This window comes from Mytilus edulis, chromosome 14 (genome assembly GCF_963676685.1).
Source record: "Mytilus edulis chromosome 14, xbMytEdul2.2, whole genome shotgun sequence".
In the NCBI taxonomy this organism is placed as follows: domain Eukaryota; kingdom Metazoa; phylum Mollusca; class Bivalvia; order Mytilida; family Mytilidae; genus Mytilus; species Mytilus edulis.
In genome coordinates, this window is record NC_092357.1 from 19,899,513 (window position 1) to 19,919,080 (window position 19,568).

Here is a 19,568-nt window from a genome sequence, read left to right on the forward strand (position 1 = left end):
CTGATTTAGCAGAGTTATTGTTCTTGCAGGAAGTTGATGAAAATATGGCGACATCATGAAAAGAAAAACAGACACTGATTATCCACTATTACAGAAGTTTGCCTTCATTTGAACTGGTAAAATTGGTTTCAAGCAAAAATAAACACATCACTTATTATTTTAATTATAAATTTCCCAATTATACTGCCTGACTCCTTTGTCGAAGTAGGCCGAACCAGGAGACGGTGGTTTCCCAAACCCTAAATCACAGACACAAAGTCCTCAAAGAATAACTACCTGTATCGGAAAGTGTCTCAATATCGGAACTACAATATCCTAATATTTCCCTCAAAGCATACATGGATTGTTTTGACAGTGAATGACTTTCGAAAAAATCTATGTGCAAGTAATATTCCCAATACAAACAAATGAGGGTACATCTACATTCCAAGTTGATCTGTCAAACTTGACCAATAGTCAACGCTTCTGGTGGGCGCAAGAAAAAGAGTAATTTTGTAAGATAACCAAAGAATATCTTCCGTGGGGGTACCAGGGAAAATAATCCCAGCCGGCACAGCTCCAGTCCATCATTTTGACTTACTTGGCAAATGGGGGAATGCACAGATTAGATAGAAAGTGTTGAAAGCTCCCTCTTGAAAGATACCAAGGAGGGATCCTCAGCTACAGTTGCTGGTAGTGTGTTCCTAACTGTCACTGTTCTTGGGGAAAAAACTGTATTTGTAGCCATTAGTCTTGGTTGAATATTGCCGGAACTTCTTTGTATGTGATGATCTTGTTCTCGATGACATTGGTGTTAAGTACGTGTCGCATGGTATGTCCACAAGATCATTAACAACTTTGTAGAGTAATGTAAGCTGTAATTTGACTCTTCTGTTTTCCAATGAATCCCAGTCTAGTTCTTCTAACATGCTGCCCACACTACTGGTGTTCCTATAGCGGCTGCTTGACCATTTCAACCTTTTTTACTTGCTCTTTTTAATGTGGATTCCATACTGTTGCGCAGTAGTCTAAGTTGGATCTGACCATTGCAACATATGCATTTGTCTTGGTTTCGCTATTGATGTGTTGTTTCCAGGAGAGGTCTGATTCAATGTCGACTCCAAGGTATTTGGTACTTTTTGATCTTTCTAGCACTTGTCCCTTAAGCGTGTATGAGTGTATTATTGGTGAACGTGATCTAGTGGTAGATTGTACACTACATTTCTGTGGGTGAAAGTCCATGCCCCAGGTTTTTTCCCATTCTGCAAGTTTGTTAAGATCTTCTTGTAACTACATTAGTATCAACAGTAGATGTTATCGTTCTGTATACTATACAATCGTCTGCAAATAGTCGTGTGTTGGATGTTATGTTGTCAGTTAAGTCATTAATGAATAGGAGGAATAGTAACGGTCCAAGTACAGTCCATTGGGGGACTCCGCTGACCACAGGAACTTTCTCTGAAGATTCTCCCTCAACCATGACTTGTTGGGTACGTTTGGCTAAGAACGATTAAATCCACTTATGTGTTTGTCCTGTAACTCCATAATGCTGTAGTTTGTTGAGCAGCCGTCTACATGTATGTGAGACACGATCAAAGGCCTTAGCAAATGCTTAGAGAAATCAAGGATAACCATATTAATCTGCTCTCCTCTGTCTAGAGCTGATGCAAGCTCATGCCAAACGTGATGAGTTGAGTTTCACAGCTTCGTCTTGCTCTAAAACCATGTTAACAGTTGGTAAGTATTTTGTGATTGTCTAGATGTTTCAAGGTGTTACTGACAATGATGTGTTCCAGGAATTTACAACATAGACAGGTGAGTGAGACGGGTCTATAGTTACTAGCATCATATCTGCTTCCTTTCTTAAATATTGCTGTTACGTTTGCTTGTTTCCAATCTTCTGGCACTGTACTGGATCGAATACTAGGGGTAGTAATTATATGCCCTTTAATTTACTGTCAGGCGTAAAACGGTCTTTTTCATGTACCGTTACTGTCAAATTGGTAAAATTTTTACTGTGATTTGTCAAAAATTCTGATTGTGATTTGTCAGAGGTCTCACATAACAAATGTATAATTATCGTTAGCGTCAATTGTTGGACAAATTAAACGTGAATCATCAATATCAATTGATAATTTTTATCGTCTGAAGAAAATGTAAATTTAATCGTCATGCACCAAATATTACTGTTTACGTCATTTGCCTAAAAACAATTTCGTCATGAAGGCACCCCCATTAGTGATTACCACCCTCAAACAAATGGGATACTAAAAACAAGCTTAGATTTTTAAAATTTAATTTCATTGACGTTTGATATATATTGAATTGCTTATTAGGAGTCTATGACACTTGACTTGTAGTGATTGACGTTCTAACTATTATATTGTACTTCCAGTCGGGACACTTTCTTTGGTCCCGAGCCCGGTCAGGTGTTTTAGTGGGTAGTGCCTAGTCCCAAGAGAACCCCGATTTAATACTTCATACTGACAGCTGCTAGAAAACCCTTGGGGAAACAATAATATTTATGGTAAGAACGTCAACCACTGAATTGTATCTAAAGTGTATGGCATGTATGGACAATATTGATGTAATCAATAGTTTAATAAACCATCAGAATTTCTAAGGAATTAATTATTATAGGACTAATATCTCAGAACCAGGGAAAATAGGAAACAAGATGGGAAATGCTAGGAATTATATAGTTTTATATACAAACTAAACATCACAACTTTCACTCCTGTTACACACTTACAGCATGTAACTTGAAAAGTTTTGATCCTGATCCTAGGGTCATAATTGACACAACTTGTCTCTTATATATTCTACGCTTTTCCTCTTACAATTGTATGGTACACTGTTGCTCATGGTAATTTATTAAGGTACTTAAATTTATATTTGTTTAAATGCAGGATTCAGGCTAGGGCTCGCCAGTTCTTGAAATCACCTTCCTCTTGCAAGATTTGTTCTAAAAATATTTAGGGTTATTCCCAGACCCTAGGCAATGTCAGGATTTTTTAAATTGCGCTCTCTGCTGTTCAACTTCAGCATGTTCAGAGTAAGCACATATTTTTTGCAGTTATGATGTTGCTGCACCAAGATCCTTTGTAATGGTTCCTATGCAAAATTACTCATTGTTAAGTTTATTTATGTAATTTATGTTATACATGTAGGGTCCAGATCTGGAGCTCCATATCTTTTAAATAAAGTAGTACTTACATTATATTTGACTAGATCATATTTGTCTTGCATCTATTTTATTAATGACAATGCACATGTACTTAAAATCATTTTTTTTAAAAAGATCACTGGTTTTCAAGAATTATCATGATATTAATCTTTATCATGTTTTTCAATTTATGACTCGATGACAATGTTTGTTTACTGTCATCATGGTCATATTGGGAAGATATAGCTAAGTACTGTCAATAAGGAAGAAGATCCACATAAATCAGTACACAAATGTAAGTTTTGAGATACTGTTTTTTATTGTAAACACAAGAAGAAAAAGAGTTGATAATAAATGTCAGACTGACATTGGAAAATCCTTTTTTGGAATTCTGGAACTACCTTGTGTACATTTATTATACATATAATGAATTGTGTAAATTGAGCAATGCTAATAATATGAAATATTTCAATTACAGGAAGATGGGATATGAAGTAAACAGATTTCAGGGCGATGTTGACGAGGAGCTGATATGTCCTATCTGTAGCAGTGTTTTAGAAGAACCCCTACAGGTATGTGTCAAAATAAAGAATATGTGATTCAGTTAGAAATATTCTTTATATTAAAATTAAATGAATGCTGCCAAAAAATGTATTTCTGTGTATTTATGTGTCCTGGTATTGTGACTTGTCTTCCTGCTGACTGTTGCAAATGTATCTCTTGAACTAGAAAGTCAAAAACCTGGTTAATAGCCAAGGTACATTGTTAGATAAGATTAATTTTATTTTTCAAGTTAGGTTCCCAGGGGGGCATATACATGTACACATAGCATATATATAATTGATACAACACAGTATTTTACATAACATTGTAAAATAAACTATTGAAATAAAGTCATACAGGTATTATTTGCTAAATAAAAAAGTATTTTTAAAAGAGATGCTACTCCAGAGATAAGGCAAAACTTTTTTTATTTATTTACAGTACGCCCAGAGAGTTTGTAATCGCGAACTTTTATCACCGATTTCCGAGTGTAGCGGTGTGACACCGCGAATCACGGATTCTACTCCCAATTTCCTCCAAAGATTCTCTCCCAACACCGCGTGGCTGTTAATTGGTTTATTGCCCATCGGATGAACTGAAAATTAATGACGCGTGACAACATAATCGGATTAGCCAGATTTATTACCTTTGTACATTTAATCGATCTTGATTGCACCTGTGTGCTTTAAAATACGTTATTTAAATGTCCATTCATTGTCAGATAAAAGTGTGACATTTTTATTTAAAATAAGATAATTATTCTTGTATGTATATGCCCATGTCATTATCATATGAAATAAAACGTAAAAACGTATAAAAATACGAATAAAACACTTATTTAGTATTTTCATTATAGTCCGATCAGGTCATAATTTTTGTTTTTTCAACAAAGTTTCAACAAAGATGATTTTACCACAATTAGAACCTTTTATGACCTACTCAGTGAGCAATATCCGGTTCATTAATAGTTTAATATTATATAATTAATATCAACTGGCTTAAAACAAAATGATGTTTTTACGGTAATGTGTCCAATCTAAATCAAACCCTAGAGTTAATTTATCGGACCAACAAGTGAACTCTGTTACTTTCAATTTATTTTGAAATGTAAAATATTATGTTTCACTACCTCGGTAGATTACCGACTTGAAATATTTGAATTTAAAAAAGAAACAAATAGTTTTGTATGCAATGTGGCAGCCCTATATTCATAAATACTGAGATAATTCCCCGCCCAGACACAACACAATAATCACAACCTTATTTAATTATATGAAGAAATAAAATCATGTGTTTTTTTATCTGTTATGATCTGTTATTGATCTTTTATTTTTTAAAATAAAATTGGATTGGCGCAATCCGTATTTTACTGCTCGTTAAAAGTCCTCGGCGAAATATAAAAAGAAGTATTTCAACAATTTATACTATAGAATATTAAAATGAAATTATATCGTACAAGAAAGAAATATGTAAAAAAAAAATGTGGATCAGATTTTTACGATCGACACATTTTCACAGAGGATCTCACCAACGCCCATCAGGAACTGAACGACATGCATCCTGTTTTCATCTACCATTAATGTATAGTGTTGACTATGGAAGTATAAATAATGTCCAGGTTTATGTCCTCTGTTGACTGAGAAACGTATAAATAAAAGGCTGATGTTCGTTTATTCAGAAAAGGAATAAAATTTAGAATCCGGTTAATCAATTGTAAAAGGACCTTCTAGAGCCTCAATCTTAACGCACACAAATGTCAATCATTACAAAGCAAGTTTAAATCTTCAATGAATTTTCCCACGGTTATCCAGAAAGGTCACCTGAGTTTACTGTTACATGATACTATTTCCCGCCAAATAAAAATCTCGTGGACAAAATTGATGTCACTATTTTTAGCATTCAATATTGTGAGCGAAGTCAAGTTCAAGTTCAACCACGCACTGTTGATCACTGAGATGCGTGTCGTCTTCCCACGGCAATTAATTGTTTTAAAAATATTTAAAGATCACTGTTCTAAATACAACACAAAAGTTTACATTCATTGTGCGTAAATGAATATTATGCAACGACGAGTTGATGCAGCTATAGCAGTATTCCTGTTGTAGCCGAAATGTATTATATCCTAAAGTAATGCTAATCGTGAAGAGAAAATGCCGTAGACTTATTAAGCATAACGAATGGTGAATAGTATTTTCTTTTTTACTTGCATATACAAGTTTTAAGACACGTAATTTTCTTTAAACTCACTGCTCACATTTTATACCTTCAGCGTTAGTTTCCGTTTATTTTCACGCAAGTATGTCTCTTTTCGTAAGTTATATAAATTACCGATAAATAAAAAACGAGGTCATAATCAAGTATAGATTTTTTTTTATAAAACTTTAATGCAATTGAAAGCATTAACAACAACGTTTTGGATTTTAAAACTTTTATTTTGTAATCGTAAAATGGAAATGGCGTAGAATTATTAGCATAACAGATAGTGAATAATATTTTCTTTTTTACTTGTAGTATAAAAAACTTTGAGACGTGTAATTTTTCTTTAAACTGCCCTCATTTATTCTCCGTTTATTGTTGCACAATTATATCTCTTTTAGTAAATTAAATATTTATTTACTGATAAAAAAACGGAAGTCAAAATCAAATATAGTTGTTTAAAAACTTGATTAAAATGTACAGTGTAATTGAAAGATTGAAAGAATTAACAACAACGTTTTGCTTTTTATTTTAATCTTTCATTTGTTTCAAGCAATCAGATATAACCTGATAATCAATAGACAGGAAATACAATTGTTTAATTACATTAGAAATCTCACATACCTTGACTGTCGCGTGCCGGCATAGATCAGACGGATTAGGGCAATTAATTACCTGGTGTCACACCGCGTCACACCAGACTGGGAGAGATGTCGCTAATACAATAAATAAAAGGTTGCGGATTTACGCGGAAGTCGGAGGGAATACTCCCAAATTTCTCCGAGAATTTTGGGAGGGATGTCGGAGTTTCCTGGTGTTACACCAGGAAAAATATCGGAGTATGGAGTTTGGGATTACAAACTCCTTGGGCGTACTGTATATAAAGATATACATTGTACATGTAGTAAAAATTAGGACTCATATTCATATCTCAGTAACCAATCCATGGTAACATGTTTTTGTCATGAATATTATATATGCATTTGAATTACCACTGGACATAAAACAGTCAATCATTATCACATGCACACTGTACACTATGTAACATAATTAAAATTGAAGACAACTATGCATTGTACCAAAGACTTGAAAAGAATTATATAAAAACATTAATAAAAATTGTAAGGGACCTAAATAACTCAGCTCCTGCTATAATTGCTGAAAAATATCCAACAATTCATTGCTCTCTGTATGATTAACACACTATAAATTTTGCGAAAACCAACCAACCAATCAATCACTAAAAGTTGAAAATTACCAGCCATTGCCAGTGTCACTGCATATAAGAATATATACCAGCCTATAGCATGTATAGTAAATTTGTTCTTCTTGTGAACATTTAAGTTTTTTGTTTCATCTATAACCATGAACAGATTGAAATCCACAAATTATGGTACATTGTATCTCACAAATGTAAATTCCTAATATGTAATTATTTGCTATTTTTAGGCTCCAGCATGTGAACATGCCTTTTGTGCAGCATGTATACAGGAATGGCTAACACGTCAACCTACCTGCCCTGTTGATAGAAACCCTATCACACCCAACCAACTTAAACCCGTCCCTCGTATCCTACGTAATCTACTGTCTCGTCTCCAAATCACATGTGACAATGTCGGTTACGGCTGTACAGCTGTGGTCAAATTGGACATGTTAGCAGCACATCTACAAGAATGTGAACATAACCCAAAGAAACCAGTCCACTGTGAACTTGGATGTGGTCTTGTTGTGCCAAAAGATGAACTGAAGGTACAGTAATTATGATATAAAAAGTAAAATGACAAAAATACTGAACACCGAATAAAATTTAAAATGGAAAGTCCCCAATCAAAATGTAAAATCAAAAGCTCAAACACATTAAACTAATGGACAACAAGTGTCATATTCCTGACTTGGTAATTGGTACACACATTTTCTTATGTAGAAAATGGTAGATTAAACTTGGTTTTATAGATAGCTAAACCTCTCACTTGTATGACAGTAACATAAATTAAATATGAGACAATAGACAAACAACTCAAAGCCATCTATTTTGGGTTTATAATTAAGGCTGAAAAGTTTGATGTTTAATTGTTATTTACAATGTATTAGACATTTTGTATGTTTTTCTAAGACTTGAAATGGGAAAATTAAACATGTTAGCTAACATTTGTTATTTTAGTAAGAAACAAATTATAAACAAAGATAACAATTTTAAAAGAATTCAAAATAAAAACAGTTTGAACAAACTAAAACAAATTTATGATGTGTTGCAAATTTTAAGTTTTAGATGATGAATAGAAGAAAAGATAAGAAAAGTATATTTTTTGGTCCTTAGATGAATAAATAGTTTTAATGTTTTATTCTTTTGTTTGACAGAGCATAATTTTAAACCCCAGCAAAACTTTGCTGATAGACTTTTCTACAACTTCAGAAAATGAACATGCAGTTGGCCCCTTGATACATTTGTGTCATCATTAATTGTATTTATAACTCAGAACCATTAAAGCTGTTTTTTATTTTCCAAGAATTGAATAGCTTTATTTTCCTGATAGTAAATTTTATGATTATGATTATTAAACATTTCAATAACAGACAGGCTGCATGCACCACAAGTACTGACTTCATTTTTTTTTTTATAAATGTTATGAATATTTTGAACAGGAACATAATTGTGTGAGAGAGTTACGGAACCTTGTACAACAGCAGCAACACAAAATGGCAGAGATGTCAACAGAATTGACAGAACACAAATTACAAATAAATGAACAAAAACGAGAATTACAGCTTTTAAAGGTAACTATTATAAATGCTATTATCGTATATCAATTATATTTGTCTTAGATTTACATGTCTTTATAAAAATAAGGTGATGTGGTATGATTGGTGATAAAACAACTGCAGGTCATTATGTTGACTTCAGCAAATAGCAAATCCCATAAAGAACTATAAGCTTTAAGAGGGTCAGGTATGACAATGTGTAAAAAAAATAAAAAGGGAAAACAAAAGGCCTGATATATACCAAATAAAATTATGGCAAAAAGTTACAAACAACATCTACAGGATTGCAGGTTCCTGACTAAGGACAGATACATTTAAAAGAATATGGGGATTTCACTGCTCAACTTTGTATAAACTATGTGTTATAAGCTTAAGTAAAGGGGTGTGCGATATATACACACCAAGAAAACCCAAACCCAACACCACTAATTAACAAAGTATCTTGTTGTTACCATATGACCTTCACATCATGGTTGTTTATGAATATTTTATCCATTTGTTTGATGTGTTTCAACGTTTGATGTTGCCATTTAATTAAAGACTGTTTAAAATATCCTCAGACATGTCAGAGTTCAGTACTTTTGTTAACTTGTTCTACTTTTTACAGGAGTACATGAGATCTATGCGAGTATCCAATCCAAGAATGAGAGAAATACAAACAGAAATGGAACATGCTGATGTTATCAGGTAATATAGTCTTCATGATTAACCACAAGCCCTAGGTCCAGGCCAGTAAACAAGGTAAAATGTTCCTGAAAAGACCCCTCACAAGCCATTAAAAATTTATTGACATTTTTGCAGGGCTCACACTACATCAGAATTATAGGGAGAAGTGACTTCTCTTTTTGAAACTGATAGGGAGAAGTGGTAAGATTTGAAAGAGAAGTGCTCACTTGCGTGGGTGCGCTACAATGTTTGGATTTTACAATAGTATAAAGGGCCATATGTAAATAATGTTCTTTTTATGTTGTTCAATTCATATGAGTAAAAAATTACAATTAAAGTAACATTTGAAATTAAAAGTTGTTTAAGTTTTACTAAGGTTCTTGTGAGAAACTACCAACTAAATATCTAGCACTAAAAAAAAAAATTTTATTTTAAAAAATGTAAAGAAATTATATCAATTACAATTTAATTAAAAATTATCTTGTGTATGAAATTCAGTGTTTCTCATAAAAAAATATAAAAGTTATTAAGCTGGGCCATAATATATTGATATTAGTATATAAATAGTCTCAGAGTTAAGCAACTTTAATCAATAGTTTGAAACATTCATAAAAAATATAGGGAATTATATACACCAATCAATTAGATGTAACCAAAAGTCTCTTAATGCGTGTGGGATGCGTAATTTTTCCCTTTGGGATCAATATTCTTTTGTCAGCTGTTCCATCCGTGCGTCCGTAGTAATTATTGTAAAAGTACGGATTTCGGTCATAGCTGGTCCGGTTCAGATCCGTAGTTTAGAAATCGGTCAATGGCGGACGAATGCAAGAAAATTTACAAAAATAAACGATGTTTGACAAGTTATTTGGAAAGGAACATGACGGTTTTAATGCAATAAATGGATTAAACATTTACTGGAGGCAACTTTTATCACGTTTAAATGAAGTAACAAACTTATTTTGCCGCCGAAATTTAGGTTGATGTACGTTTTCGAGTAACAAGCACCGGAACTTGCGAAAATGCACGAAGTGATAAAAAGTTGTATTTTTATCAAATAACCTGATACACACTGCGAAGACAATGCTTCAACCTCTTTTCTAAAGATAATGAATAGTTTATGTCTAAATGTCTTTAATTATCAGTAAAAAATTGATGTTTCATCAACTTGGTAAAAATTGAAAATGTCCGATGACGGAAGCGACTGAAAGCGACTATCGTCAAGAACAGGGCGACTTGTTTTCGCTTTTGGGGGTCGGGGAAAGCGAAGTGACGGTCGGGAGGGCGACTTCTTCGCCCAAGTCGCCTAGTAGCGTGAGCCCTGCATTTTTGACTGACTGATTTTCAGCTTGCAAGTTGAATAGTATTTCGTTGAGACAGAAAGGATTGTAAATTTTTTCATGACCTTTCAGAAGGTAGTAAGGTTTAGTATTACTTCACAGAAAAAAGATGTATTTACATACTGTACATCTTTTTTCTGTGAAGTAATACTAAACCTTACTACCTTCTGAAAGGTCATGAAAAAATTTACAATCTTTTTTATAGATTAACATTTCACAATTTTTAACCATCTGAATAAAGGCCTGTGAGAGCCATTTTACAAGAAGATAGGTCTGTCTAGATTTGAATTGTTATGGCTTATTCTAAAAGTTAACCAACACTGATCAAATTTAAATAGAAATGCCTAATGATCTCTTATATTTTCAATTCTGGAACAGCCCCAATTAGCATGTCAAAATTAAATAGTTTATTCATAGTGTGTGCATACAAGTAATTATTATTGTATTTGACAGATGGAGTAATAGTTTACAGGCTGCCAGAGTGACACGTTGGGGTGGAATGATATCTACACCAGACGCCGTATTACAAGCTGTGATTAAACGGGCATTGATAGACAGCGGTTGTCCATCGCATATTGTGAATGAGTTGATGGAGAATGCCCATGAAAGACGTTGGCCGACTGGACTTAGTACGTTAGAGACAAGACAGCTAAATAGACGACAGTATGAAAATTATGTGACTAAAAGGATTCCAGGTAAGATTGAGAGCTGATCTCAAAGAAAACCATGCAAAATAGTTCTACAGCAATGTTGTCCAAATTTTATATAATTTGGACAGTATGTTGGTGGTGCATAAGCTTTCAAATGACAAATTATTTTTTCTTAAAAATTTAAAATGGCTGTCTCACAGCATCCATCTTGGAAATCCATTCTTTCTTAAAATGGTCTCAAAATGATAGCAAAAGGTAGGCAAATCAAAACAATTATTTGTTTTACACTGCATTAATACTAACAGTCACTGTATATAATTTTTAATACAAACATAACAAAGAGATGTTGATTTTTGTCACCATATATTGTTTTGGTAATGATTTTTTTTACTTTTATTGACATATGAGACATCTCTGTGAACATATGGAACAGACTGAGAAATTTATGCTCAAATAGAAGGAACCAACAGAACATCACCATTGACATTATGAAAAAGGAAAAATTTACAATTAGAAAAAATTGTGTTCATTTAATCAAAAATTTGACATGGAGATAATCATGATAAATTCTAAATTAAGGTCGAAAAGTGAAAACAATCATGTTATTATTTGTCAACATGGTTTTGGATATCTTTAGAAACTATGTATAGTGTAGATCTGTTAGAACTTGCCATCTACTATAAAAAACATCGTAATTTAAAATTGCCATTTATTTCATTTATTTGGGAAAATTACTATAGTTTACAATACCACCCACCAATTACATACACAAACAAGTCTTTGCTTTTATAGGTAAACAAGCAGTTGTGATGATATCTTGTGAAAATCAACATATGCCTGAAGATTTAATAATGGAACCTGGAATTGTCATGATATTTGCTCATGGAGTAGAATAATCATTGTTAAAGTAAGTTCATACAAGCAATTACTAATTGTACAAAATTAAAATTAGATCATTAAATATGTGTCATATACATGTAGGTTAATAAGTATATCAAGAGAAAAAAAATGTCTTTATATTTTGATAGGAAAAGGTCTGTATCAATTTTAATCAATATTAAAAAATATCAAGCAAAAGTCTGCCTTTAAGGGGGTTCACGGGTCTAAATAAATATTTTTCTTTTTAATGTAGGAATGCGCTATATTTTTCTATAAATGAACTTTATCTTATACTTAATAGAAAAATAAAATAAAAAAATGGGGTCACCATTCATTTACGCTCACAATTTGCCTTCGAAAGAAGCATTCATTTGTGTAAAAATTCTTTTTTCTGTTGAACTAATAGGAGAAAAAGAGGTAATATTGAAATAAGAAAAGAACTAAATGACAGAAATCGCTAAAATTTTACAAAAGTTTAGTTTAAGTACAGCTTATTTGAAAATAATAATAAAAAAAATAGGTCACCGATGAGTTAAAAAAGATATTTCAATTTTAATGCCAAGAAATGGCATTTTTGCACTAAAGGGAGATAATTTGGAGCTTTTTCAATGATACATACATTCTAAAAGTCATCTAGGGCCAAAACGAATTGTAAAGTAATAAATAAATTTTTAAATTAAAAAAAACATTTTTTAATTTTTTCTGAAATTTTTATACCCTGGAGCCTCCTTAAGAGATAAACTTACTGTAGTAAACTGCTAATCTAGTCAATGAGTTGAGAGAAAAAGTTTGTTTTAACTGCAGTTTATCGTGCGTGCACATAACTATAATCTTTATTGACCAGAATTGTCATTTTTGATACTGATGGTTGGTAGTTCTCTTCGGTTACCCTGGCTTTCTCCACCAATAAAAGCTAACAGCCATGAAATAGTACAAAAGTGTTGAAAGGGTCTTAATCACCTTGAATATTTATCTTTATGATAATGAGGAGATATGGTATGATTACTAATGAGACAACTCTCATGTGAAATCAGATGTAAACAATTGTAGACAACCGTGTTGCATTCGACAATTCAGCATATTTTTATGTTTGATATCAAAATGTGATTATCTTCTATGTGCATGTAATACTTGCTGCTGAACATCAAGTACCTGACCATTATTTTTTTTAATTTTCAGATGTTTTGTGATAGCTACGATCTGATTAAACCATGACAGACAATATTTATAATGTTATTGTAATCAATAATGTAGCTTTTTAGCTGCTTGATTTTCTTGCTGTTTACACATAAAATGTGAATTTAACCAATTTTATTGTTAATTTTGAGGGGGGGATTGTACATAATGATGTTCATAAGATGCATATATATTTGTGTGTATAAATAATCAACTGTATTTATTTTTATGTTTGCCCTATATCTCTCTTATATGTCAATATATATAAGTAAGCCAGTTTTGGCGACAATTTTGGAAAATTAGCTTGTCAGCTTGTTAATAGGGGGTTTCAGAATTATGACTAATTTAGTACCGTATCTTCTTATAAAAACAAAAAATGTACATTTATATAACATGAAATTCCATGATTTCCATATAGAGATAACTGCCTTGTTTTAGGGTGATTGTTTTGAATAGTACTATGTGCATTGATTGACATGAAGTATGTCAGAAACAGGAGCTTAAATTAAATGAATTATAGAGTAGGACGGCCTAGAATTTTATTTAATTTTAAAATCCCAGGTCTGATTTTTGATAAAAAAAAGTCACATGTTTAAAATAACGCAAGAATGGAAGGTTCAGGACCACGTCCACCTGTAGAAATCAAGATCAACCCTGGTCATTAATTTGAACTCTTGAAAAGTTAGAAGTGATACATGTTCCTTTGATGGATATCATTATTTTGACAAATCTTATTAAAATTACACATTGATTCAGGACTATGGAGTCTGCTTCTTTCATCAAAGGTTGTCATAATTTGTATATTTCTTAGACATGACAAAAAGTAAGTAGTGTAGATTGTCGTAGCTCACACTAACTGTATGTATGAAAAATTTGAGAACTTGACTTTTTTATTCAAGTTGAGGAAAAACAAGCGCACCAGAGCAAATAATTTATTTTTGATTTAAGAGGCCTCTTCTCAGTAGATTTCAAGCCAAAGCTTTTATTTAAAAATTTGCAGTCTGATGTCTGCAAAACCTTAATTCTATGTTGTGGAGATTCCCAGTATAAAATCATGTTATTGGGAAAAAATTGACATAAAAGATGATCTTCTCGCCAAATAAAATTTTAGGTTTCCTGGGGAAATTTTGTGACAGCTTAAAAATTATATTCACAATCAAGAAAGTTTGTAATTTTATTTTGATTAGGAGGCTAGAGTAAAGGTGCATAATAGGTATTTTATCTTTTTTATTTTAAAGTTGAAAAAAAAAAATGAAAAACACTAATTTGATTTATTTCACAAACTCAGTCTTATAATTTGTTTGATTTTTATTAAATTGTTGGCAAATATCAAGTGGGATTTTACATAACATTGAACAGTTTTTGTTTTTATATTTTAAGTTGCATTTTTTTTGTCTTTATTCCTTAAAGAAGATGACCAATTGCAGAATATATGTAGTATAAATAAAAAAAAACTTGACCATGTAATATAATTAATATATATATGTACTTTGTACAATGCAGTGATTTTTGTTTATATGTTTTTTTTATTTATTTTATTATATATAAACACACTTGTAAACTATAGACAGAAGTATTAGAAAATCACAAACTGAATAGTAACTATATCCTTCAATACATGCAGTCCAATTGAAATATAGATGCTGCATCTACTCTTCCTTTACAAAGATCTGACAACCTTCCTTCTACTTTCTGTTTTTAAAGACATTTCAGGATCCTCTGGTTGTATATTAATGATACACACCACTGCCATTTTATTTGCTGATGAAAGTAGAAAGAAGTGTTAGCAAAGTGTGGATACAGAGAGTGTATTTATACAGATTGAATATTTGATAATGATAAGCATTTTAAAAACATATCATTATATCGTAGAGCTGCTATGTTAAAAGCATTTGTTTTTGTTTAACAACCCCACTTCTGTCATTAACTGATTCTCACCTCCTTTGATTACTGTAAATTCAGAAATTGTTAAACTAAAATGCGATTTAATTTTTGAGATATTCAGAAAAATCCTGTTGAATTCATACAAAAAATTTCATAATGCGAGTTTTAATTATTGCTATGATAACCCTGTTGCATTTTTTGCAATAATAAAAATATTGCAATAATAATTTCTGAATTTACAGTATAATGTAGAGCTGCTATGTTGAAAGCATTTGTTTTGTATAATATCTACAATTCTGTCATAAACTGATTTTCATCTTTTAGTAATTGATTTCTATTGTTTTATTTTTATGCTGATGATGATCCTTAGATAAAATTAATGCAATAAATAATGTATAATGGAAAGGTGGAAACAGTGTGTTGATTCAATGTTTATCTGCATGTGTAGCTATTTGCATAGCAAGCCTGTAGGTAGCTGGACAATTTAGATTTCTGTCCCTTCTGCAACTTTAACTACATTGGTTGGTGGTTCTCTATTGACACTGTGGCTACCAAGTTCCTTCCAACAATAAAAACTGACTGCCACCAGTTAGCACAATAGTACTAAAAGTGGTGTTTAACACAAATTTATCAATTAATACATAAGGATGCTAACCTGGTGGTGACAAATGGGTTTGTTTTTTGCTTAAAAGCTTTATTTTCATAAGGCAGAAGACCAGGATGCTTCATACTTTATTTAGAGATTCCTTATGTCTAAGAAGTTTCTGTCCATGAGTTTCTCATTGAGTTATACAACTGAATTTGGTATAGTTTACATGGTACAGTGCATACTTGAAAATGTCTTCATGTCTGTTGGATAGGGCTTGGTGGTCATGTCTCCGATACTATAAGCAATAGGCAAATCATCCACTCTTCTCCACCCTTGACAGATTAAGCCAATAATTGTGATTACAATGCTGCGCTCTCTACTCAGATAAAAGTCACGCCCATTCTGAAGTCATCATTCTTGGCCAATGGCAGTACTTGAACTCTCTTTAGTGTAGAGATGAATGGAAGTGTCTAGTTTTTACAAGTTTTGTGAACTGGAAAATGAATGTTGGCATCCCAATATTTGCGCAAGAAACCAGGGATGGGCACGATTACTGACCATGTAATCGATTAATAATCGATTACATGAAGGATTTTTGTGCAATTGATTAATCAAATTTTAGTATGTAATCGATTAAAATTGATTACTTTATCAAAAGTAATTACATTACTTTTCGATTACTGTCAATTACATACTTCAACATTTCAACAAAAAATAGAATGAGTAAAACACAATTATATTGCTCAATATTTGTATAGTGGAAATTAAGATCTTTACCAAATGCATCATTCAAAGCGTTGTTTCTAAATTATAAATTAATAGCTTTTTTTTTTAGATCAAATCTCTTGATGAAGATAAGAAATATTTAAAAAATCTTGAAATTTTGACTTTCAACATAAATGAAAGATGTCATCACATTGCAATAATCACTTATTCATAACTAATTGTTTTTCAAAAATTTAGCTTTCTTACTGACTTCGGTTAGCATTTTTGTTTTTATACGACCGCAAAAATTTTAATTTTTTGGTCGTATATTGCTATCACGTTGGCGTCGTCGTCTGCGTCGTCGTTGTCCAAATACTTTTAGTTTTCGCACTCTAACTTTAGTAAAAATGAATAGAAATCAATGAAATTTTAACACAAGGTTTATGACCACAAAAGGAAGGTTGGGATTGATTTTGGGAGTTTTGGTCCCAACATTTTAGGAATTAGGGGCCAAAAAGGGCCCAAATAAGCATTTTCTTGGTTTTTCGCACTATAACTTTAGTTTAAGTAAATAGAAATCTATGAAATTTTGACACAAGGTTTATGACCACAAAAGAAAGGTTGGGATTGATTTTGGGAGTTTTGGTTCCAACAGTTTAGGAATTAAGGGCCAAAAAAGGGCCCAAATAAGCATTATTCTTGGTTTTCGCACAATAACTTTAGTATAAGTAAATAGAAATCAATGAAATTTTAACACAAGGTTTATGACCACAAAAGGAAGGTTGGGATTGATTTATGGAGTTGAGGTCACAACAGTTTATGAATTAGGGGCCAAAAAGGGGCCCAAATAAGCATTATTCTTGGTTTTGGCACAATAACTTTAGTATAAGTAAATAGAAATCTATGAAATTTAAACACAAGGTTTATGACCATAAAAAGAAGGTTGGGTTTGATTTTGGGAGTTTTAGTCCTAACAGTTTAGGAATAAGGGGCCCAAAGGGTCCAAAATTGAACTTTGTGTGATTTCATCAAAAATTGAATAATTTGGGTTCTTTGATATGCCGAATCTAACTATATATGTAGATTCTTAATTTTTGGTCCCGTTTTCAAATTGGTCTACATTAAGGTCCAAAGGGTCCAAAATTAAACTTAGTTTGATTTTAACAAAAATTGAATCATTGGGGTTCTTTGATATGCTGAATTTAAAAATGTACTTAGATTTTTAATTATTGGCCTAGTTTTCAAGTTGGTCCAAATGGGGGTCCAAAATTAAACTTTGTTTGATTTCATCAAAAATTGAATAAATGGGTTCTTTGATATGCCAAATCTAACTGTGTATGTAGATTCTTAATTTTTGGTCCAGTTTTCAAATTGGTCTACATTAAGGTCTAAAGGGTCCAAAATTAAACTAAGTTTGATTTTAACAAAAATTAAATTCTTGGGCTTATTTGATATGCTTTATCTAAATATGTACTTTGATTTTTGATTATGGGCCCAGTTTTCAAGTTGGTCCAAATCAGGATTCCATATCAAGTATTGTGCAACAGCAAGAAATTTTCAATTGCACAGTATTTCACAATAGCAAGAAATATATAATTGCACAATATTGTGCAATAGCAATTAATTTTCAATTGGAGTTATCTTTCTTTGTATAGAATAGTAGTTGATAATATATGTTGGAAATTTGCCAGACATGACTATGATGTCATTTTCCATTTTTATTTGCCAATAACTTTATGTAAATAACTTCATTGGAAATTTGCCAATATAAAATGTTGCTGATGAAGCTTTTTTTCCTTATCTTATCTAAAATGTTTTTAGATAGTGTATGTTGGACATTTGCCAGACATGACTATGATGTCATTTTCTATTTTTATTTGCCAATAACTTTATGTAAATAACTTCATTGGAAATTTGCCAATATAAAATGTTTCTGATGAAGTTTTTTTTATTGTTTTATACAATAAACAATGTATATTCACTTTTACTACCAACCAATCTTTACCATTCAGTGATAACAAGCACTTTATTTTACATTTTAATAGTTTATGATGTATTTAAAAGAGTAGTTATTGTTGCAAACTCCATTAGAAATTTGAATTGATATCAGTTTTGGAAAAAGAGAAACGGGGATGTGAAAAAAAAGGGGGGGGGTTTAAATTTTTCTCATTTCAGATTTCATAAATAAAAAGAAAATTACTTCAAACATTTTTTTGAGAGGATTAATATTCAACAGCATAGTGAATTGCTCAAAGGCAAAAAAAAATTCATTAGACCACGTTCTGTGTCAGAAACCTATGCTGTGTCAACTATTTAATTTTAGATTTGAAAAGTTTGAAGAAGAAATCTTTAATTGATTTGTAAAATCTTGACATTTGTTTTGTGTAAAAAAAACCCATGTATTGTCAAAAATTTGATCACAATCCAAATTCAGAGCTGTATCACGCTTGAATGTTTTGTCCATACTTGCCCCAACTGTTCAGGGTTAGACCTCTGGGGTCGTATAAAGCTGCGCCCTGCAGAGCACCTGGTTACTCTTTACAGAATTTTTTCTTTTAGCATAGTTAATTATAATGTTTAAGGAAATATAAAAAAAGTAGAATAATTAATTAGTTCAGCTAATTTTTAAGATCAAAATTTATTTTTATAATGACATGCATGATTTAAACCTTTTGTTTGGATAACCACCCTTATTACAGATTATTTAACTGCCACTGGAGTACAATTTATAACCTGGGGCTAAATATTGTAAATTTTCTTCTTAATTAGACATAAGATAATTGAAATAAAAACAAAGTATGTTTGTTATTGATTAGAAGACTTTGATCATCTCATTCGTAAAGGCAAGAATGTTGCTTAGATTTGTTGACTTCTTCAATCAAATTATATACAAAATATATTTATAGTGTCAAAGGGATACATGTACCTATTTCTAAAAAGAATTGCTATGCATTGCCATTGGTTCATTGTTAAAAGGATTTTGTGTTCTTTTTTAATTTAATTTATATACATGTATATCATAACATTTAAGAAATCAA

At 31.7% G+C, this 19,568-nt stretch overlaps 1 protein-coding gene across 1 annotated transcript; it reads left to right on the top strand.

Annotated features, from left to right (window-relative positions):
- LOC139502937 (E3 ubiquitin-protein ligase NRDP1-like) lies at positions 1 to 15,649 on the top strand. The gene is made up of 8 exons (XM_071292610.1): positions 1 to 116; positions 3,624 to 3,717; positions 7,334 to 7,633; positions 8,528 to 8,659; positions 9,252 to 9,331; positions 11,101 to 11,342; positions 12,090 to 12,204; positions 13,356 to 15,649. Exons 2-7 carry the CDS (start codon positions 3,628 to 3,630, stop codon positions 12,191 to 12,193), a joined length of 948 nt encoding a protein of 315 aa, XP_071148711.1. The 5' UTR covers positions 1 to 116; positions 3,624 to 3,627; the 3' UTR covers positions 12,194 to 12,204; positions 13,356 to 15,649.
- Positions 15,650 to 19,568: the final 3,919 nt, after the last annotated feature.